The sequence below is a fragment of the Coregonus lavaretus genome (assembly GCF_964263955.1).
Source record: "Coregonus lavaretus genome assembly, chromosome: 25".
Lineage (NCBI taxonomy): Eukaryota > Metazoa > Chordata > Actinopteri > Salmoniformes > Salmonidae > Coregonus > Coregonus lavaretus.
The window spans coordinates 36652443-36676137 of record NC_140012.1 but is presented as its reverse complement, the minus strand read 5'-3'; the positions used below and the strand labels follow the sequence as shown (position 1 = coordinate 36676137).

Below are 23695 nucleotides of genomic sequence, written 5' to 3'. Positions count from 1 at the left end.
ACGAGAACAAACTCTTTGATCTGGGGAAACGATCGGTTCAAACATGAACGGCTTCAGTAGGTTTATTGGCTCCCTAACTAACATTATTTAATTCTCTGTAATAAACTAATTCTCAGACTCTGAGCTACTCGGTAAATTCAGCCATTTTTGGGAGTTCATAAATGTTCTCCTGCCAGTGACGCAACAATGCCAATATGGCGAGTTACAGTTAGCTGGCTTTCTAAATCCTAGTGTTTCCATTCCCCTTTAAAACAACAACATTTTCTCTAACATGGTTTTAAAATGAATCTTTTAACAAAGTAATGTACAAGACAAATAATGTGTAAAGTGTCTTAAAACCATTATTGCCATTCATGGCCAGTGTGCTAAGCACCAAAACAGTGCTCTACAAGGTTTTAATACGTTCTAAATGTAATACAGTTTAATTCGTTTAATCTCTTCCTTGTTCTGTTTGGAAAGAGACGACACATCTCATTTACACCTGGTCATTCAGGTCAAGTAAGAGTTATGAAGACTGACTAGAACAACCAATGAGAACTAAACTACAACCTATATATTGTGTTTTACTTGTCTTAAACTTCTGCATGCGTTTTGAGTTAATGTTACTACTGTGTAAAGCATGCAATGTGGACAAATAGTGTTTTTATTTGTATCAAATATTGGTATTATTTGGCTGTAGGCAGTATTTTCTCAGTTAGGTAGGAATACGCTGGATCTCTAGGGAGTTTACGCTACATTGTAGTAAATTACAAAGTGATGGTTTAATTCAGATTGACTCTAGACTTGGTAATTTAAGCAAAGTGTTTTGAGGGCCTTAAAATTCTATTAGTAAAGTAGTAACGTTGAGGTGTGATTGAAGATCTTTTATTGAATCTTTATTTAAGCCTGTAGGTCTCATTGAGATAGTCTAATGTATTCCAGTTGGTGTAGCTGTGGAGGCAGTAGAATCATCAATGTTGCTGTTCTAATGTGTTGAGACTGAGGAGAGAGACTGGGATGAGTGTGAAGGAAAGATGGAGGGAGAGATGAGGGAAGTCTTGGAACATGGAATGTTGGGCAATGACTAGGGTTGTTCCTGGTCAGGAAATCCTCTGGGCCCTAGATGGTTTGGTCACGTGTTAAGGAAAACCTCTGGGCCCAAGATGTGAGGTCTAGAAGTAGCTAATGGTGTAGTGTTATTACAACTAATGTGAACTCACCGTTTATTTTTTGGGAGTACTTTAGCCAACGTCTTTATTTCCAACACTTTGATTTTCTCTCTATTGAACTTTTTTCATTTGAAGACTTTTCTTTGTGTTTTTTACTGTCTCAGAGTACAACCACTGTGTCTTAATGATCATATGGTTTTATTCTGTTCTTTTACTTATGTTTTATGCAATATTTTATGGAATATCCTTTTTTTTATGTTCTTTGTTTTGATACTGTTACAAACAAATGTTTTGGTATGCAGTCTGTGCTACAATATTAATGTAATTTTTTCTAGTTTTGTTACATGTATAGGCCTATCTGCATTGGTATTCTGTTTCTACCTATTTTCAAATTCAAAGATATTGACCTCTGATTCCTGACTAGATTCAACCATATCTTCACATAAATCTTCTACTAACATTAATTTTGGACTGTTGTGGGAATATGAATAACTTGAATCCATGTCAGGATTTCCTTTTCTAGTTTCAACATTTGCCTGTATATGTTCCTTACAGTGTCAGCAGCATTACAACGTGAAACGATGCCATGATACTGATCTGACTATTGAGTTTCAGAGCTCTGTGTCAAACTGTTATCTGTGAATGTGTTACATGCTACTGGGTCTGGGAGGGCACCATGTACAACAGAATGTCTGTCATTATTGGTGCTAATGTGAAGCTATGCAACAAACTGACGTTACAAGATAATCAAAGAAACATATGTATTTCCTGTTGTTGTTATTGGTTGTGTGAAATATTGATCATCAACAGAGGCCATGTGTTAAACTGAGATAATATCATACTGAAAGCTGACCGTGATTGAAGATTTTACATTATGGCCAGGCAATATTTAATGTACATGTTTAAGTATTTCATTTATTTATAGGTATTTAGTGAATTCAGTTTTGTATGATACACTTCTGGAACTAGTGACTGGTCTGTAGTGACTGAGTGCAGTTAAATTTTTTACCACAAGATGAAGGACTTTAGATGCAAACACTCAGCCTTTTTTAAAGATGCCCTGAAAACCACTGGATGTTTAGCGTTAAATCTTTTCTTAAATACATTTTTCAGGTTGGAAACATGTATATAATATTTAGAACACTGTCTGTATTTTGATATTACTGTGAGATGTTGAGAAAAAGTGAATATACATCTCAATAAGTGTGTTCATCTTGTCCCTGGCAGTTTATGAAAGTGTGAACATGAAGTGACTCATATCATTCCCTTTCAGTTTAATTTAGACCTTTGTTCCTGGAATGTGACTATTTGTGTCTCCAGTTGACTTTTCTCCTGGTAGCCCTGTGAGTAAGGAGAGGGGGGTGAAAGAAAGATGAGAAGTCATCCACAATGCAGAGGAGAGGAATGTGTGAGTCATTATGGTGTCTGTGTTGTTACATATTTGGTATGATAAGTAAGTATAAAATCTAATCAAATTTTTTTTGTCACATGCGCCGAATACAACAGGTGTAGACCTTACAGTGAAAAGCTTACTTACAAACCCTTAACGAACAATGCAGTTTTAAGAAAGAATACCCCCCAAAAAAATTACACAAAAAAATACAATATAAAATAATACGAAATAAAAGTAGCAAATAATTAAAGAGCAGCAGTAGAAATAACAATAGCGAGGCTATATACAGGGCGTACCGGTACCAAGTCAATGTGCGTGGGCACCGGTTAGTCAAGGTAATTGAGGTAATATGTACATGTAGGTAGAGTTATGAAAGTGACTATGCAAAGATAATAAACATAGAGAGGGCAATGCAAATAGTCTGGTGAGCCATTTGATTAGATGTTCAGGAATATCATGGCTTGGGGGTAGAAGCTGTTAAGAAGCCTCTTGGACCTAGACTTGGCGCTCCGGTACCGCCTACCGTGCGGCAGCAGAGAGAACAGTCTATGACTAGGGTGGCTGGAGTCTTTGACAATTTTTAGGCCTTCATCTGAAACCGCCTGGTATAGAGGTCCTGGATGGCAGGAAGCTTGGCCCCAGCGATGTACTGGGCCGTACGCAGTACCCGCTGTAGTGCCTTGCGGTCGGAGGCCGAGCAGTTGCCATACCAGGCAGTGATGCAACAAGTCAGGATGCTCTCGATGGTGCAGCTGTAGAACCTTTTGAGGATCTGAGGACCCATGCCAAATCTTTTCAGTCTCCTTAGGGGGAATAGGTTTTGTGGTGCCCTCTTCACGACTGTCTTGGTGTGCATGGACCATGTTAGTTTGTTGGTGATGTGGACACCAAGGAACTTGAAGCTCTCAACCTGCTCCACTACAGCCCTGTCGATGAGAATGGGGGCGTGCTCGGTCCTCTTCTTTTTCTTGTAGTCCACAATCATCTCCTTTGTCTTGATCACATTGAGGGAGAGGTTGTTGTCTGGCACCACACGGCCAGGTCTCTGACCTCCCCCCTATAGGCTGTCTCGCCGTTGTCGGTGATCAGGACTACCACTGTTGTGTCATTGGCAAACTTAATGATAGTGTTGGAGTCGTGCCTGGCCATGCAGACATGAGTGAACAGGGAGTACAGGGGGGGGGACTGAGCACGCACCCCTGAGAGGCACCCATGTTGAGGATCAGCGTGGCGGATGTGTTGTTACCTATCCTTACCTATCCTTAATTGGAATGGGTCTTGGGTTTCTGGGATAATGATGTTGATGTGAGCCATGACCAGGCTTTCAAAGCACTTCATGGCTACAGACGTGAGTATTACGGGTCGGTAGTCATTTAGGCAGGTTACCTTAGCGTTCTTGGGCACAGGGACTATGGTGGTCTGCTTGAAAGATGTTGGTATTACAGACTCAGACAGGGAGAGGTTGAAAATGTCAGTGAAGACACTTGCCTGTTGGTCAGTGCATGCTCAGAGTACACGTCCTGGTAATCTGTCTGGCCCTGCGGCATTGTGAATGTTGACCTGTTTAAAGGTCATACTCACATCGGCTACGGAGAGTGTAATCACACAGTCGTCCGGAACAGGTGATGCTCTCATGCATGCTTCAGTGTTATTTGCCTCGAAGCGAGCATAGAAGTAACTTATCTCGTCTGGTAGGCTTGTGTCACTGGGCAGCTCGCGGCTGTGCTTCCCTTTGTAGTCTGTAATAGTTTGCAAGCCCTGCCACATCCAACGAGTGTCGGAGCCGGTGTAGTACGATTCGGTCTTAGTCCTGTATTGCCGCTTTGCCTGTTTGACAGAGGTTATAGCGGGATTTCTTATAAGCTTCCGGGTTAGAGTCCCGCTCCTTGAAAGCGGCAGCTCTACCCTTTAGCTCAGTGTGGATGTTGCTTGTAATCCATGGCTTCTGGTTGGAGTATGTACGAACAATCACTGTGGTGACGATGTCATCGATGCACTTATTGATGAAACCAGTGACTGATGTGGTATACTCCTCAATGCCATCGGAAGAATCCCGGAACATATTCCAGTCTGTGCTAGCAAAACAGACCTGTAGCTTAGCATCTGCTTCATCTGACCACGGGTGATTCCTACTTTAGGACATCTGTGTTGTATTGTGTATTTTAAGTATAGCAGGTTTCTCTCTCTCAGGTCCTGTAAATGCACAACAGGACAGCAGCGACCGTGCTGGACATACCAATGTTCACTACTGTACATAGTTACCACGTCAAACTCAGGGTTTTTATTTAGAATGGGTTCTCCAGACACAGTTTGTTCTTAACTGTAGACAGGCTAGGTTAGACCCATTCAACCATGCATTATCCACACACAACCACCAAAGTATACATAGTGTTATTTTTAAATGATTCAAAATAAAACTTCACACCACTCTATGTTCTCTCTTTGGTGAGCTCTAGTTACTACTATATTAATACACAATTACTACAGAAAATAAAGTTAGACAAATGTTCCTGAGACTTCCATTTTGCTTCTTTTATTTCCTATATGAGTTGTGGTTCTGTCTGCTGTTTGACAATTCTCCTCTCTCCCCTAATTATTAAATCAAATTAATCAAATCTGCTCCTTAAGTGTGTCCTGCCTGCTAGAAGATCTGCTAGACATCTTGTAAGAAGAAGGAGAGCTTGGAGGGATGAAGAGAGAGAGTTTTCTCCCTTTTTGGATGTGCTTTTAAGATTTTGATCTGTAAATCAGTGGAGAGGAGCAGAGGAGAGGAGAGGAGAGGAGTGGAGGAGAGGAGAGGAGAGGAGGTGGAGGGGAGAGGAACGGAAGAGGAGTGGAGGAGAAGGGGAGGGGAAATAGATTGTTCTATCTCAGCTTCTAGAATAGCTGTGTGTGTGTGTGTGTGTGTGTGTGTGTGTGTGTGTGTGTGTGTGTGTGTGTGTGTGTGTGTGTGTGAAAGCACTGAAAAGGCTGATTTTAGTGTAGTATTGGGATAGACAGCTACTGGGGCGGGGCACAGGCCTTTATATTGTTCGTGTCCAAATATCCATACTAGCGTGCTACATACTTTATCTGCATACTATTTACATTTACATTCTTATCCAGAGCGACTTACAAATTGGTGCATTCACCTTATGATAGCCAGTGGGACAACCACTTTACAATATATGTATATATTTTTTACATGTATTTTTATTATTATTATTATTTTTCTTTGGGGTGGGGTAAGGGGGGGTAGAATGATTACTTTATCCTATCCCAGGTATTCCTTAAAGAGGTGGGGTTTCAAGTGTCTCCGGAAGGTGGTGAGTGACTCCGCTGTTCTGGCGTCATGAGGGAGCTTGTTTCACCATTGGGGTGCCAGAGCAGCGAACAGTTTTGACTGGGCTGAGCGGGAACTGTGCTTCCGCAGAGGTAGGGGGGCCAGCAGGCCAGAGGTGGATGAACGCAATGCCCTCGTTTGGGTGTAGGGACTGATCAGAGCCTGAAGGTACGGAGTTGCCGTTCCCCTCACAGCTCCGTAGGCAAGCACCATGGTATTGTAGCAGATGCAAGCTTCAACTGGAAGCCAGTGGAGTGTGCGGAGGAGCGGGGTGACGTGAGAGAAATTGGGAAGGTTGAACACCAGACGGGCTGAAGCGTTCTGGATGAGTTGTAGGGGTTTAATGGCACAGGCAGGGAGCCCAGCCAACAGCGAGTTGCAGTAATCCAGACGGGAGATGACAAGTGCCTGGATTAGGACCTGTGCCGCTTCCTGTGTAAGGCAGGGTCATACTCTGCGAATGTTGTAGAGCATGAACCTACAGGATCGGGTCACCGCCTTGATGTAAGCGGAGAACGACAGGGTGTTGTCCAGGGTCACGCCAAGGCTGTTTGCACTCTGGGAGGAGGACACAATGGAGTTGTCAACTGTGATGGCAAGATCATGGAACGGGGCAGTCCTTCCCCGGGAGGAAGAGCAGCTCCGTCTTGCCGAGGTTCAGCTTGAGGTGGTGATCCGTCATCCACACTGATATGTCTGCCAGACATGCAGAGATGCGATTCGCCACCTGGTTATCAGAAGGGGGAAAGGAGAAGATGTATTGTGTGTCGTCTGCGTAGCAATGATAGGAGAGGCCATGTGAGGATATGACAGAGCCAAGTGACTTGGTGTATAGCGAGAATAGGAGAGGGCCTAGAACTGAGCCCTGAGGGACACCAGTGGTGAGAGCACGTGGTGCGGAGACAGATTCTCACCACGCCACCTGGTAGCAGCGACCTGTCAGGTAGGATGCAATCCAAGAGTGAGCCGCGCCGGAGATGCCCAACTCGGAGAGGGTGGATAGGAGGATCTGATGGTTCACAGTATCAAAGGCAGCAGATAGGTCTAGGCAAAGTTTTGTACAGGATCATTATTCTGTTGATGGATGAAGTAGAACTGTCATTCTTGTGACTTTGTGTTTGTTTGTACTGGTTCTCCCAGATATGAACAAATGAGAAACCAACACTACATTCCTCGTATGTTAAAGGGATAGTTTGCTGCAACAAGTTTTGTCAGGCGTTATTGTTTGTAAAAACTGACTGACTAGTGGAGAGCTCATATTTTATGCCATCTGTTTTGTAGATAACATTGTTTACATTTGAAAAAGATCTACAGGCCTCAATCAGGGGACAAAGTATTTAAAACCGAAGTGCTGTTTAAATTTTTCTGTTTTTAAATAACAGTAGACTTGAAAGTCATTTTAAATGGTTGATGTTACCATTTGCTATGTTATGCCATGGTCTACAAATATAAAGATGTTTGTTGGAATTTTGTAGTGGGTAAAACTGTGATGTGCAGGTCAATAATAATGGTTTAGAGAGAGAATTAAACATCTGGGACAGAAGTGTGCAGTGTGCAAATCCACTGTCATTGACCCTGTTTGAATACATTTCTGCATGTATTCACAAGGGTGGGGTCCATGTTAAGTATTCAAACAGGATCAGAGACTATTGAAATCTGGCCCAGGTTTCCAGTAAACTCCACCCCCGAGTCACCTGACGACTAAAGTGCATCTCAGTGCTGTAACTTTAATAACTCTCCAGGACTCATGTCTGTCTGACACAACGGAACACTGGGATTTTATTTAGATTGTTCTGAAATATCAGGGTGCTAAACCAACCAATACAAGGTAATATCATTAAAACTGTGACCTTTACGTGCAATTTGACTTTTTTTTAAATCAAGTGCCTCTTTAAGACTAACTTGTGTTAATAACGGGATATGAGAAGGGAGAGTCGGCCAATGATCGATTCAGACTAGGTGGTAAATTGTATGACAAGCGGCAGTTTATTCAGAGTAAAAATGTCTGGTACAAAACGTGCACGGTCTCGTTCTTTCAGCTCATAGGGAACCTCCAGAAAAAAGCCCCAAAAAACAGTTCACATATGTTTTATACTATTTGTAAAGTAGGTTGAATCTGGCAAATCTGATCTTCTGGTTGGTCCATGCTGCTCGGGCGTCGTCCTCTGTGATTGGGTCTGGGAGATCTACACATTATAACTCAGGTCCTTTGTTCCGAATGTTTCAGCAGAGTAAAGATTTGGTGTGTGCGTTTAGTTATCTCTTATCTTGAGTGAGTCTGTGTGTGTGAGTGCATTTGTGGCAAGAGTGTGTGTGTTGGTCAAAGCTTGTCTTGGAAAAAGGAATTAGTTATAGCAATTTAATGGCAATAAGCTGTTTATAAAAATAGCATTTATTACAAATCCCCCTCTACACGTCTCTTAAGACGTGTCATATACTAAGTAAAAAAGAAAGAAAAGGGAAACTTTCTCAGAGAGAAAGTTTTGAGTCCCCCTCTTCACGTCTCAAAAGAGACGTGACATAAACTAAGTAAAAGTTCTACTCTCATCCTCCTCGAAAGATAAAAAGTCTCCCTCTCCAAGAAGAGGAAACATCTGGGAAGGGCTTGTTGGGTCAATGGCCTTAGTTATGAGCCTAGTGGTGAGTGAGCGAATGCATGGTATGCAACAGCATCCACACAAAACCAAAATGGCCGCAAACACCGAGATTGAAACCAAAATGGAGGACACCAGGGCTTTATATTTACCAAAAGCGTCCATCCAGGAATCCCACATGGAGGTGTCTACACCGGAATGGGATTTCATCTTACCATTAAGAGTCTTCAAGCCTTCTAAGGCGATAGTCAGGCTGCCATCAGGGGCTGTGTTATTGGGTATGAAAGTGCAGCACTGTTCGCCAAACATGGTGCATACACCTCCTTTCTCTGAGAGCAGCATATCTACTGCAATACGATTTTGGAAGGCCATCAAGCTGGTGGCAGCCAATTGGCCATGCACCGCCTCAAAACCTTGCTGGGTCCAATTGCCTAGCTTTTGGACATTAAAATGAATATAATTGATCCTGTCAACATTTTTATTAATAGTACACCACCAGCACACTGATGATTCAAAACCGGCTGCAACCTGATCCACGAGTTTATACTTATCTGGCACCCCCCTAGGGATCCCTATGGCATCGATATAGGTGGGGTCCCATCGATCTGTTCTTGTCGATCTTTTGGATCGGGATGAATCCCAGTCCCTCTTCATTTGGGCCATCAGGTCCTTCACTTCCATAGGATAAACTGAAACAGGAAGGATCAAAGAGACAAGAGCACAAAGACCAGTAGCATTTCCGGGGAGGCGATCATACAGATGGTTTCCTCCACACCACCACCATACATCAGCTCTAGACACAGACTGAAAGGGAGCATTAGGATTATGGGTGTTATTACACCATTCATAAGGTAATGCTCCCAGCATTGGAGGGCCAAGGGACATATTAATACAAGTGAAATTAGCCCTGGCAACCCGAGAAGAAAACATTGGGCCCTTTCTAGTACTTATAACAATAGGGTAAAACTTGTCCCATACAGAGCAGCTGGCAGTTGGGTTGTCATACTTCATAACAGGAAGAAGACATACTTCAGGTAAGGTAGCCGGTACAATGCGAAGGAGTGGACGGGCCCCCATACATACCACACAGCTCTGGTGGGTGGCCTTGCCCGCCTCCTCAGACAATAATAGCCAATTATTCGTAAGCACTTGTCTGGGCCCACAGGAAAGGGTGGTAGAGGCAACTTGTCTTTTGTGTACATGGTGGTTTAGGAGTAGATTTGTACGGTTACGTAGGCTGTTGGTATAGTTATTCAATGTGTCGGAGTGTAAGTTAGTTGGATGTGTCAGGTATTGTACTGACCAGAGTATGATTCCTAGAGTAACCCCAATAGTTACACTCAGCAAAACAAGGAGTGGAGCAGAGCACCCCAGTCTCTCCCATGGTGGTCTGTCCCTCCTCTGTTTTTCCCCTCCAGTATCTGAAGATGGGAGTCTCCTCCACATATTCAGATAGTGTTGGTGTCAAGAATTTGATCCGAATTTAATGTGATTAAATCACTTCTGACTTCAGTCAGGGTTCTGGAAGGAGTTGGTGCTGGTGTACAATGTGTCAAGTGGTGCCAAGGTGCGCCTGATTTACCTTTGACCTGGACTGAGTGTGAAGTAACCTCCTTCACTTCGTACGGTCCAGTCCACCTGGGATCTTGCCACTTTCTCTTGTGAACCTTGATCCTTACCCAGTCGCCAACCTTTACCTTCAGTGGTTCTGGATCCCCCGTCAGCTCCCCCTCTTGGACTCTGTGTATCTGTTTGGAGAGAGCTGCAGACAGTTCCGTCAATTTCCTTACATATTCAGTCATATCTATCTGGTGTACATCAAGAGGGGGCATATGACCTCCCTCTCTTGGTGGACCTGGCATAACTCTTCCGGTCATTATTTCATGGGGTGAAAGATGTGTCCCTGCTCCTGGTGAGGACCTCATGGCCATCAACGCAAGGGGCAGGGCTTCCACCCACGTCAATTTAGAACCTGCACAAACCTTGGCTATCTTAGCCTTCAGGGTTTGGTTAGCGCGTTCCACAAGGCCTTGAGATTGCGGCTTATACACAGAACCAAACTTGTGCACAATCCCGAACCTCTCCTCCACCTGTCTTAGGTGTTGGTTTGAAAAATGGGACCCATTGTCGGATCTTATTTGTCTTGGGACCCCATATCTTGGTATGAGCTCTGTCTGTAACCACTTAATGACAGACTTCCCATCCTCCTTAGCTGTTGGAATGGCTTCTACCCATTTGGAAAACCTATCTACCATCACTAGCAAATATCTCTTTCCGCTTTTCACATTATCTGCCCCCATATCTGTATAATCTATACTGATGTCTTGGAAACATGCGTTTGGCACTGGGTATGACCCCATTGGGGTTTGGTATGGTTTCTTTGGATTGTGACTTCCACAAATTTCACAACTGTCGCAGAACAAATCCGTCATGTCCTTCATAAAAGGATGCCACCAAATGTAGGAAATTTTCTGCAAAGTCTTAAGTTTCCCCTCATGGGTGGGCCCATGGGCTTCTCTTATCAGTTCAGGGCAGAGATTTGCTGGGGCCACCAATCTGCCATCATGGCACCTCCACAGTTCATCAGGTCCTTTGGTGGCCCCCTTCTGTACCCAGACCGAATGTTCATATGGTCCCGCTGTGAGTTGTAATTCCTTTATGTGTTGGTTCGTCAATTCAGTCTGGGCAGGTGGTATCTGCAACGCCATCTGCTTCGGGGTGTAGCCACCTGCCTTCTTGGCTGCTTGGTCTGCAGCGTCATTCCCTCTGCTGACTCTGTTCTTGGGGTCCTGATGACCTCTGCACTTCATGATGGCCACCTTCTTTGGCAGGGATACAGCTTTTATCAGTCGCTCCATTTGTGCCTTGTGCTTGATTGGTAAATTTCCTGTGGTGGTGAAGTTGCGTCTGACCCATTGAGGTCCATCGGTGTGTACTGCTCCATGAGCGTAGGCCGAATCGGTGTATATGTTTACCGTCTTTCCTTCTGCCTTTTCCAGAGCTTGGGTTAGTCCGATGATCTCAGCCAATTGTGCAGAAGCAGGTTGGGGAATTACTCCCGATTCCAGAGTGATATGGGTTTTGTCCTGTAACTGCTGTACTACTGCGTATGCAGCTATGTTTCCTTCTTTTCCTCTGTAACAGCAGCCATCAGTGTACAACCATAAGTCAGGTCGGATCATGGGTTCGTTTCCCAAGTCAGGTCTCAGCTTGAGTTCCTGAGCTGCTCTTTCCTGGCAGGAGTGTGCCAGGCCTTCTTCTGCATTGAGTGCGTCAGCCATGTTTTTGTCTGTGTTGACAAACGTGATGTGTGACTGAGTACATTTGTTCTGAATTTTGCTTTTCCGTTCAGCACTGAAAGTGAATTCCTTGCTCATCAGGTATGCCGCAACCCCATGATGGGTGTGAATCTCCATCTTGTGGCACATCACAATGTGAGCGGTTTTTTCAATGGCCTTAGCCACTGCAGCTACATACCTGGAGCACGTGGTTTGGCCTGTCTCAATGTGATCAAGTTTAGCAGAGTGGTACATCAGTACTCTTCTCTCCCCCTCTTGTTTCTGAAAAAGGACGGAAGAGGTGAACCCCTCCTTTTCAGAAACATCCAAATTAAATGTTTTTTCATAGTCAGGCGAGGTGAGGGCAGCAGCAACAGATAAATCGGTTTTTAACAGGCCAAATGCGGTAGAGGCTTCAGGAGTCCATACCAATGGGGCATGTAGGTTTCTTGGACCAGCTTTCCTCACGATCTCCCTCAGTGGTTCAGTTCTTGAAGTATAGTCCGGGATATGAGTACGGCTATATCCAGTCAAGCCTAGGAAGGACAGCATCCCTGAGACAGTGATGGGTCTTGGATGGTGTAAGATCGTGTCTCGGTGTGACTTGGAGAGTCCAGCACCATCTCCTGAGATCTCCCTTCCCAGGAACAGAACGGTACGTCTGCAGGATTGGACCTTGGCCATTTTTACTTTGTAGCCTTTGACTGCCAGAAAGTCCAAAAGAGTTTTAGTTATTTCCAGGCAGAGATCTGAGGTGGGAGCCCCCAACAACAGGTCATCAACATATTGTATAAGTATCACTCCTTCCGGGATTTTCAGCTCCGCCAGGTGCGTCTTCAGGATATGATTGAAGATTCCGGGAGAACACCTGTAACCTTGGGGAAGAACCGAATACGTAAACTGCTGATTTTCGTAGGTAAACGCAAAGAGTGGCTGGGATGCTTCATCCAATGGAATACTGAAGAAGGCATTGGCCAAGTCCACTACAGTAAAGTACTGATGTTTGGGTGACAGATTGCTCAAAGTGATGTGAGGATCAGGAACAGGGAGATCAATCGGTGTGGTGACGTCATTCACAGCTCGGAAGTCTTGCACCATCCTATATGTCTCACCCCCAGCTTTAAGAACAGGAAGTATTGGAGTGTTCCATGGTGACTGAGTCCTATAGATACACCCTGCTCCCAGCAGGCCTTCGATAGTAGGTCTGATTCCCTCTATCTGTTCAGGTTTCAGTCGGTACTGCGTTCGATATATAGGAATCTGGTCAGGGTTGGTAAGGGTGATGGTAACTGGGTGAACCTGGAGTTTTCCCACATCAAAGGGTGTGTGAGTCCATATTGATTTGTCAATGGATTCCAAAACAGCTGGTGAAGATGGATGGTCAGAATAAGGTTTTCCATGGTGTCTTGGGAGTGTGATTCGCTCAGGTTGGCACTGTTCTTCTGTGTCTACCGTTGTTAAACGCCACATTTTTTCAGTGGTCGCTTTTAACAGTCCAGGTGTGGTGGTAGTCTCCCAGGTGAGTTTGGAGGCTCTTTTTATCATTTGTCCCAAACTCCTGGCTTCATGGCCGTTGCCCACAGCCAAGGTAACATGAGGTGCAGAATCAGGCCCCAGCTGGTACCAAGGCTTAAGGTTGTTGGAGAGTATGACAGGGGCAGCGACACCTTCTGTTCCACAGATAATAGTAACGCATCGAATGGTGGGAGTAAGGTGCATCATATTTTCATCCCAATCCTGAGTGTAGGGAGTTTCTTCATCATCAGTCACATTAAGTGTGCAGTGTAAGTCAGTCTGGGGAGGTTTGTAAGGGTAAAAAGAGTAAATGAGCTTTCTCATTTGATTAAACTGGAACTGGACAGCTGGAGTTGCTGGTCCGGTTGGGAGACACCTAAGCCAGTAGATTTCCTGTGTTGTAGATGGTATAGGGGTTGGTAGAATGGGAAGCATCAGGACTCTTGCACTTGGAATTTGGGAAACAGAGACTTCAACTCCCTTTTCTGTTAGGTATATTGCGCATCCGAGTCTGCAGAGTAGGTCCCTACCCAACAGGTTAATGGGGCAGTTTGGACAGAAAAGAAACTGATGTTTCAACTTTGATGGTCCCCATTGAAAAAGCAAGGGGTTGGTTTTGTACTGAGCTTCGGGTGTTCCTGATACCCCCACCACCTGTATTGATTCCGAAGACAGGGGTTGGTGAGATCTGATGGCAGAGTATGTACATCCAGTGTCCACCAGAAATTGATGGGTAACACCTTCCACCTCACACGTCACTGTTGGTTCTGTGTAAATGGGAAAATGCTGGCCATTAGTCTCACCAGGTGATGGTGGGCAACTTCATTCCCAGGGTGGGAAGCCATCGGACATGCCCTGGAAAGATACACCGGGATTGGCCGGGGTGGTTGGTGCTGCAGCTGGAGCAGTCGGATGATTGTACAGAGGTTGGTAGTAGCGAGGTCCCGGTGCCGCTGCTCTTGGACCTCCTCTTCCATGATAGGCATATCCTCTCCCACTATTGGCCATCCAGTGTTGTTGTTGGGCCGATAATGGCATCGGACAACGCCTTACCGTGTGTCCGGGTTGGCCGCAGTTATAGCACGGGCCCATTCGTCTAGGACCCCATTGTTGAGCTGGCACAGGATATCCCGGCTGGGCGTACCCAGCACCTGTATACACTGGCCCCTGGGTTGGTTGGGCTGGATAAGCCACTTGTGGGTATGGTGTGAGTTGTGCTGGGTATGCACTAGGTGGTGGCGGCTGGTATGGAGGCACAGGACCAGTCAAAGGGGTAGCAACCAGCATCTTAGTGAGAGTCTTTTCTATGATCTGGGATACATCGGGCGTGTCTTCTGCCATCATCTGCTTCTTGGGTTTTTCATTCTTCTGTGCCTCTTTGAGCTGGAGCTTCAACAGCTGAACCTGCAGTGACTGTACCTGTGTGTCAGCGGTGCCCTTATCCTTATTGTATTGGGTGATGTGGTGGGTGACATGGGAGTTGAACTGGACATTTGGCATGGCTCCCAACCCTACCGTGGCCCTCAGTTTGGTTCTTACTTCTGATGGGGTTCCGCTCACCACCATTTCCTTCCACATACTTAGGGTGGTTTCAGTATAATCATAGGGTTCATTATGGACTGTCCTCCAGGTGGTTTTTGCCCTGTCCAGGTATTCCGCTGCCTGTTCCCCTGGGTTGATAGTAAAGGAAGTGAGTGTAGCATAGTTCCTTTCTGTAGGATATGCTCTCCTCAACACATCCCAAAGTGGAGTTCTATATGTTTCAGGAGGAGTGGCCCCAGGGCTAGTTGTCATGCCTGCATCTCGGATGAGAACTGTCATGGTGGTATGGTCTGTAGCTCTAGCCAGCAGGGCCTTCATATCCGCTAAAGCCAGTCTGACCCCTGAAGTTAGTGTCTGTAGCTGCAGCAACCACGCTGACGCCCCACCATGCAGGCTGGGTAACTGCTCCATGAGAGCAGTGAGGTCTTGCATTTTCCATGCCACATACTCCTCACGGTTCTGAGTGGCACTCAGTCTAAGAGGCATCTGAGAATGTGCCTCTCTTTCTTTCTGCTGTCTTTCAACAATTCGGTTTGACCTTCTTATCACGTCCCTCAGTCCGGTTACCTTCCCCATCAGTACTCCCTCCACTCGGTAGGGGCCCCCTTGTTGTTCCACCTGTCTCATAAATTCGAGTTCTCTGGATGCTTCTTCCAGATCTTCCTCACAAAGTTCCTCCCCATCATACTTTTGTTCTTCAGTAGGTTGGTTCATGTGATATTCTCTTTCAGTATGACTGGACAGGTTGGGAACGGAATGGGCGTATTCCGCTAGCTGGCAAGCACCCTTTAGGGAATGTTCATATTCTTCCCTCAGACTGTCTCCCCTTTCAGATTGGGCTGGGGATGTCCTTTGCATATTGGAGGAGTGTCCACGCTGGGATTCGTTATTTGATTTCGGAGAATCGGCTCTGGGTGGAGAAGTGTGGGAGTTATCTGGTCCTGAGTGTCTGCTCAGCTGTGGTGCACACTGGGATCCCCTGATTGATCTCAGGGAGTCTGCCCTGAGTGAAGAAGGATGGAGGGAGTCTTCTGATGTTGAGTGTCTGCTCAGGTGTGGTGGCTGGGTTGTGTCTGGTCCCCTTGGGGTGGAATGGTGTGAAGGCCGTCTGTCTATTGTGAGTTCTTCACACGTCAGATGTCCCCCCTCAAGGTCAACGTTCATCCTTCCCTTTAGGTGTCCTCCTTGCACAACGAAGACTGGAGCCTGTATCTTTGGTCCAGTGACAGAGTTCACCAAGGGAGTGTATGGAGGGGGTGTAGCAAGGGCGACCTCTGCTGGTAGAGGTGGGTAGATGGGAGCCGTGGGTGGAGTCGGCTCTGATAGGCTACCCTGCTGGGCCTCCATAGACGCCTCTTCCTCCTTTGTAATGACTACCCCCATCATTTCTGGTTTCTTGTTCAGTTGCGCTTTGAGAGCCTCCTCCACCGCCCATGTTCCTATTTTTAGTTCTGCTTCTGCTCTCTCTCGTTGCTTAGTCCCTTCCTTTTTAAACAAATGACTTTTATTCTTTTCTACCTCCCTGTCTCTAGCTTCCTGCACTGCCTCTCTCAGTCCACCTTCCATCTTCCCCAGTTGGGCCCTGTTTGGCGGGCCCCCCCCTAGATAACCCGCCTGTGTCCACTTCAACTTCACCCCCTCCCAAACCTTCTTAAGAGACTTCCACTGTAAATTGCCCCCTGACCTATCTTGTATCTTCTGATCTAGAAAATCGTTAAATTTAAGCTTTAGAGTATTTGGGGTCGTCATTTTATCATATATCTTGTATTTTATGCTTATTTAATTTTTATATTATCAGCTTAAATTTTAATACCTTAATTAGACTATCTTAATATACTTAGCCCGTCACCGGTTAATACCAGCGCTGCATTCCTGGAGACATGTACTCTGTCTTATCTCAGAGCTCCTCCCTCGTACTCTCAGAATTTTATATGTGTTGTTTATTTATCAGGCGTTGTGGAATGCGCAACCAACAGATTATATCAGCACATTAAAACACATCATTTAGACATTGATTCAATATAGTCAATATTTGTTACTTAAAATACTTCACATTAATCAATATACTTTCAACACTTACACATTACATTAGAGATCTCTCAAACACTCTGAACCTATTCCTTACCGATCTCAGTCGGACCGGTCTCAGCCGGACTTAGAATGGTTACCACTTTATCATTTACCACTGTTCACTTTAACTACACCCTTCACCTAACGAATATTCAAGCTTTTAGATAAGGCTTATACACTTTAAGACTATCGGAATCCTATTTTATTTTTTTATTTTTATTTTTTACTAGCAATGTTCATCATTAAACAATATCCATTAAACAATTGACATTTACACATCCGACCCTATTGGTACATGGAGCGTTTGTCATTAAGTAATACACATTTATCAGTTGACATTTACACATCCGACCCTATTGGTACATGGAGCGTTTGTCATTAAGTAATACACATTTATCAGTTGACATTTACACATCCGACCCTATTGGTACATGGAGCGTTTGTCATTAAGTAATACACATTTATCAGTTGACATTTACACATCCGACCCTATTGGTACATGGAGCGTTTGTCATTAAGTAATACACATTTATCAGTTGACATTTACACATCCGACCCTATTGGTACATGGAGCGTTTGTCATTAAGTAATACACATTTCTATTTCTCCTAGCCACACAGTTCCCCCCGGTCTGACTCTCTTGGTCCGTCTCTGTGAACCAACTCTCCCAGACGGTTTAAACTTAATACATATTATCACACATTCCCCGATCTGACTCTCTTGGTCCGTCTCTGTGAACCAACTCTCCCAGACGGTTTAATACATTTTATCACAAAGTCCCTCCCGGTCTAACTCTCTTGGTCCGTCTATAGTGGACCAACTCTCTTAGCCGACTCTCGACTTATTAATTAGTCACAGACATGTTTACTACACTGCCTTTCAGTTTGTCATCTATGCATAAATTTTATCAACAATTCATACTCACACTCGGTAATACTGATCAAAATTTGGATAGACTATTCGACAATATGCAAAGTTTGATTTAACAGGTTTTGCTTACCTTTTTTTTATAGTCGACTTTAGGATCAGTTTCCCGAGCTGAGTTGAATTGTTGTCCTCCCTCCGAATAATTACACCAGTCTTTTCCGTGAATCGTCCTTTTACCAACTCGCCCCCTCACATCCACATTAACCACTCTGGACCGTGTATCTAGACAACCATCCTCTGCTACCAAGTTTCTGTTAATAACGGGATATGAGAAGGGAGAGTCGGCCAATGATCGATTCAGACTAGGTGGTAAATTGTATGACAAGCGGCAGTTTATTCAGAGTAAAAATGTCTGGTACAAAACGTGCACGGTCTCGTTCTTTCAGCTCATAGGGAACCTCCAGAAAAAAGCCCCAAAAAACAGTTCACATATGTTTTATACTATTTGTAAAGTAGGTTGAATCTGGCAAATCTGATCTTCTGGTTGGTCCATGCTGCTCGGGCGTCGTCCTCTGTGATTGGGTCTGGGAGATCTACACATTATAACTCAGGTCCTTTGTTCCGAATGTTTCAGCAGAGTAAAGATTTGGTGTGTGCGTTTAGTTATCTCTTATCTTGAGTGAGTCTGTGTGTGTGAGTGCATTTGTGGCAAGAGTGTGTGTGTTGGTCAAAGCTTGTCTTGGAAAAAGGAATTAGTTATAGCAATTTAATGGCAATAAGCTGTTTATAAAAATAGCATTTATTACACTTGTTAAAAGTGAAAGTAACTTTCAGATATCGTTCCATGACAGGAAGTGACACGGTAATGTCTAGATGGGAAATAGCTTTTGTCAAATTTACATCAAAAGTAGATGTTTTTGCATTTTAGCTAATCCTAACCCTTTTCCTAACCTTAACCTAATTATCCTAACCTGCTATGTTAATTTTCCTAAACTGCTGCGTAAGTTATCCTAAACCTGCTATGAAAAGTCAATTTTGACAAAAGCTGTATCCCTTCTAGACAAAGAAAACGAGTGACATCGTGTGAGAAAATGGCTTCTAGTTCTTCTCTCCCAGAGGAGGATTTATCCTGTGCAGTGTGCCTTGACATCTTTAAGGATCCTGTCATCTTGTCATGCAGCCACAGCTTCTGCCAAGCCTGTCTAAAGGAATGCTGGAAAGACAAGGAATCTCGGGAATGTCCAGTTTGCAGGAGAAGATCGTCTAAGTATCATCCCTATTCAAACCTCTCTCTAAAGAACCTGTGTGAGGCCTTACAGGAAAGGAGACAGACATATCCGAAAAGTCCAACCACAGGGTCCAAGGTGCTCTGCAGTCTACACAGTGAGAAACTCGGGCTGTTCTGTCTGGAGGATAAAGAGCCCATCTGTTTGGTGTGTCAGGTCTCAAAGAAACATAAAGCTCATGACTGCATCCCTGTAGATGAGGCTGTACAGGATCACAAGGTAGGAGAAAGGTTTTGATAGAAAATAGGTGATAGATCAATACTAAAAAACTATTGAACGTGAAGTTATCAATGTTTTCTTTATGAGTCTGCCTCATTTAGATAATAGATTGATTTTCTACACATTGTGTTGACTGAATGATTGTGAATTTCATTTTCTGATACATTTTAAGTACACTGCTCAAAAAAATTAAGGGAACACTAAAATAACACATCCTAGATCTGAATGAATGAAATAATCTTATTAAATACTTTTTTCTTTACATAGTTGAATGTGCTGACAACAAAATCACACAAAAATTATCAATGGAAATCAAATTTATCAACCCATGGAGGTCTGGATTTGGAGTCACCCTCTAAATTAAAGTGGAAAACCACACTACAGGCTGATCCAACTTTGATGTAATGTCCTTAAAACAAGTCCAAATTAGGCTCAGTAGTGTGTGTGGCCTCCACGTGCCTGTATGACCTCCCTACAACGCCTGGGCATGCTCCTGATGAGGTGGCGGATGGTCTCCTGAGGGATCTCCTCCCAGACCTGGACTAAAGCATCCGCCAACTCCTGGACAGTCTGTGGTGCAACGTGGCGTTGGTGGATGGAGCGAGACAAGATGTCCCAGATGTGCTCAATTGGATTCAGGTCTGGGGGATGGGCGGTCCATAGCATCAATGCCTTCCTCTTGCAGGAACTGCTGACACACTCCAGCCACATGAGGTCTAGCATTGTCTTGCATTAGGAGGAACCCAGGTCCAACCGCACCAGCATATGGTCTCACAAGGGGTCTGAGGATCTCATCTCGGTACCTAATGGCAGTCAGGCTACCTCTGGCGAGCACATGGAGGGCAGTGCGGCCCCCCAAAAAATGCCACCCCACACCATGACTGACCCACCGCCAAACCGGTCATGCTGGAGGATGTTGGAGGCAGCCGAACGTTCTCCACGGCGTCTGCAGACTCTGTCACGTCTGTCACGTGCTCAGTGTGAACCTGCTTTAATCTGTGAAGAGCACAGGGCGCCAGTGGCGAATTTGCCAATCTTGGTGGTCTCTGGCAAATGCCAAACGTCCTGCATGGTGTTGGGCTGTAAACACAACCCCCACCTGTGGACATCGGGCCCTCATACCACCCTCATGGAGTCTGTTTCTGACCGTTTGAGCAGACACATGCACATTTGTGGCCTGCTGGAGGTCATTTTGCAGGGCTCTGGCAGTGCTCCTCCTGCTCCTCCTTATACAAAGGCGGAGGTAGCAGTCCTGCTGCTGGGTTGTTGCCCTCCTACGGCCTCCTCCACGTCTCCTGATGTACTGGCCTGTCTCCTGGTAGCGCCTCCATGCTCTGGACACTACGCTGACAGCAGCAAACCTTCTTGCCACAGCTCGCATTGATGTGCCATCCTGGATGAGCTGCACTACCTGAGCCACTTGTGTGGGTTGTAAACTCCATCTCATTCTACCACTAGAGTGAAAGCACCGCCAACATTCAAAAGTGACCAAAACATCAGCCAGGAAGCATAGGAACTGAGAAGTGGTCTGTAAAACCAGTCCTTTATTGGGGGTGTCTTGCTAATTGCCTATAATTTCCAGCTGTTGTCTATTCCATTTGCACAACAGCATGTGACATGTATTGTCAATCAGTGTTGCTTCCTAAGTGGACAGTTTGATTTCACAGAAGTGTGATTGACTTGGAGTTACATTGTGTTGTTTAAGTGTTCCCTTTATTTTTTTGAGCAGTGTAGTTTTAGAGATCCTGAGTGAAAAATAGGTATCTCTGTCATTTAATCTTAAAACAAGTATAAAAAGTATCTGCAGTGATAGAGATGTGTTGTACAGACAAACTCTCTCCTATAAAGTGTGTCCAGAGGTTGTCTCCTCAGTGAGGTTCTGTCTCATTCCAGGAGGAACTCCAGACTGACCTGAAGCCCTTACAGGAGAAGCTGAAGGTCTTTAATGAAGTTAAACAAACCTGTGATCAAACAGCAGGGCACATTAAGGTTAGTATAAACCATGCTAAGTTGCAATAGTACAGCATATATTGTTTCAATTGTATCATACATGTAGGATTTAATTCTGATAATAATTATAAAACGAGATATTCTTCTCACTGTCTCCAGAGCCAGGCCCAGCACACGGAGAAGCGGATTAAGAAGGAGTTTGAGAAACTTCACCAGTTTCTACGAGAGGAAGAGGAGGCCAGGATAGCTGCTCTGAAAGAGGAAGAGAAACAGAAGAGTCAGAAGATGCAGGAGAAGATTGAGCAGATGAACAGAGAGATTTCATCACTTTCAGACACAATCAGAGCCATAGAGGAGGATCTGAAAGATGAAGACATCTCATTCCTGCAGGTAAGGACTGCTCTCTCTCAAACATAGATTATAAATTAACTCAAAGATTGACAGATTAATCAATGATATTGATGACTATATACTCTACTTTCCAGAACTTCAAGACCATGAAGGAAAGGTAAGTGATCTGCTTCTCGTCTCTCGCTTCTCTGTGGTTGTGAACCCAACCCCACAGAAGTGCTGACTCCTGAATGTTATTCCAGAGCCCAGTGTACAATGCCGGATCCACAACTGGTGTCAGGGGCGCTGATAGACGTGGCCAAACACCTGGGGAACCTGACGTTCAGAGTCTGGGAGAAGATGCATGGGATCGTCAAACACAGTGAGTACTGGATAGGAGAGGACATGATTGATAATAATGTAATATAGATTTTAATTAAGTATGCTATTTTAAGTAGTATTCTTAGTGTATATGAAAAAAGAATACATGGTATAATGTGTGGAATATCTCTGCCTTTGTTCAGAAGCTCCTGTGATTCTGGACCCCAACACTGCATCCCCCTGTCTCTCTCTGTCTGATGATCTGACCAGTGTGAGTAAGACTGGCTCAAAGCAGCAGCTCCCTGACAACCCAGAGAGATTCACAATGTACGCATCTATTCTGGGCTCTAAGGGGTTCAGCTCAGGTAAACACTGCTGGGAGGTGGAGGTGGGGGACCATCCTTTCTGGGTTATGGGCGTGGCTAAAGAGTCAGTTGACAAGAAAGGGGAGCAGAATGCATCACCAGAGTATGGAATCTGGGTTATAGTGAAAAGGAGTGGTGAGTATAGTAATGTAATGGGAGAGACCCTCCTCCTGAAGAGGATACCCCAGAGGATCAGAGTGCTGCTGGACTACGACCAGGGGGAGGTGTCCTTCTACGACTCCAAAGACATGACACTCATCTACACTCATAAAGACACATTCACTGAGATGCTCTACCCATACTTCTCTATTGGATCATCTGGTGATGCCAAAAGCACTGGTGTACAGATCTGCCAATCAGAGGTGTTTCTGACAGTGAAGTCATCCCAATGAGGTTGTGTGTGTGTGTGTGTGTCTGTGTCTCTCTCTCTCTCTCTCTCTCTCTCTGTGTGTGTGTGAGACCGAGAGAGAGAAACATTAGTCAACTATACTCATACTTTTTATTCTAAATGTGCCTCATCAGCAACTTGCAGCCTTTTTCCACAAATTCTCTGTCCCTCCCCAGGGCTCACCATCTAGTCAGTGATGAAGTAATATGGACAGGGCCGTAACTACATATGAGGACACCTAGGTCCGGACCTGTCATCTTTTCTAATGAAAAAACTTTTGGGGTCTCAACTTACTGTTGAGAGTTAGAATAGTAGAATACACAAGGTGACATTTAGAAACTTACTGTAGTTGTGCATCAGCAGTTTTCTTCCTGTTATATGTCACTCACTGACAGTCACTCAATTAGCCCGTGTCAGTTAAAAATGTTTTGATTGGTAAATGAGTCTAGTTAGTCTAGTCAGCTATCTATACTTGTTGACATCATGGCCGACTTGCTGACCGGGCATGCAGGGCACGTGCCAAGGGGCCCTGACCACTAGGGGGCCCCAATTGAATTTGTTGTCAATTTCACTCAGAAATCATACTAACATTGCATAATTCATGGCAAAATGTGTAGAATTGCAGGAAATTAGCTGTAAAACTACAAAATAATTGTTTTGTAAAGCAAACTGTTTTCTTTTTGTTAATAAAAACCTTTTTCTGTTAACAGAGCCCTCTGTACATATTAATTTATAGTTTTTAATCCCGGTGCTGAGTTACTGTGAGTTAATGTGTAGCAGCTAATTATACTGCTAATAGGCTATGTGTTTGTAGATGGACTGAGGTGAATGAAGCCACAGCAACCAATGTGATAATAGGCCCCGTGTAGCTCAGTTGGTAGAGCATGGCGTTTGCAACTCCAGGGTTGTGGGTTTGTTTCACACGGGGGGCCAGTATAAAAAATGTATGCACTCACTAACTGTAAGTCGCTCTGGATAAGAGACTAAATGACTCAAATGTAAAAAATAATGGCTGGGGTCATTTTTAGCTGTTTTTGCTGTTGTCCAAATAGCATTTTAGAGTTTTTAAATTGTATAAAGATGCAGTAAATGACCTTAAACAAATCA

The 23695-nt window shown here is 44.5% G+C and overlaps 1 protein-coding gene across 1 annotated transcript; it reads left to right on the top strand.

Annotated features, from left to right (window-relative positions):
* Positions 1-7581: 7581 nt before the first annotated feature.
* LOC311100982 (E3 ubiquitin-protein ligase TRIM35-like) lies at positions 7582-23295 on the top strand. The gene is made up of 7 exons (XM_084141987.1): positions 7582-7691; positions 18790-19234; positions 21128-21223; positions 21344-21574; positions 21670-21692; positions 21778-21896; positions 22039-23295. The coding sequence occupies exons 2-7, from the start codon at positions 18821-18823 to the stop codon at positions 22590-22592; spliced, it is 1437 nt and encodes a 478-aa protein (XP_083998113.1). The 5' UTR covers positions 7582-7691; positions 18790-18820; the 3' UTR covers positions 22593-23295.
* The last annotated feature ends 400 nt before the right edge of the window (positions 23296-23695 follow it).

Excerpts from the sequence above, each read along its gene's own strand:
- LOC311100982 (XM_084141987.1), top strand. The coding sequence starts at position 18,821 with ATGGCTTCTAGTTCTTCTCTCCCAGAGGAGGATTTATCCTGTGCAGTG. Across the intron at positions 21,575-21,669 it reads AAGACATCTCATTCCTGCAG|AACTTCAAGACCATGAAGGA; the intron begins GTAAGGACTGCT and ends TCTACTTTCCAG. Across the intron at positions 21,693-21,777 it reads TTCAAGACCATGAAGGAAAG|AGCCCAGTGTACAATGCCGG; the intron begins GTAAGTGATCTG and ends ATGTTATTCCAG.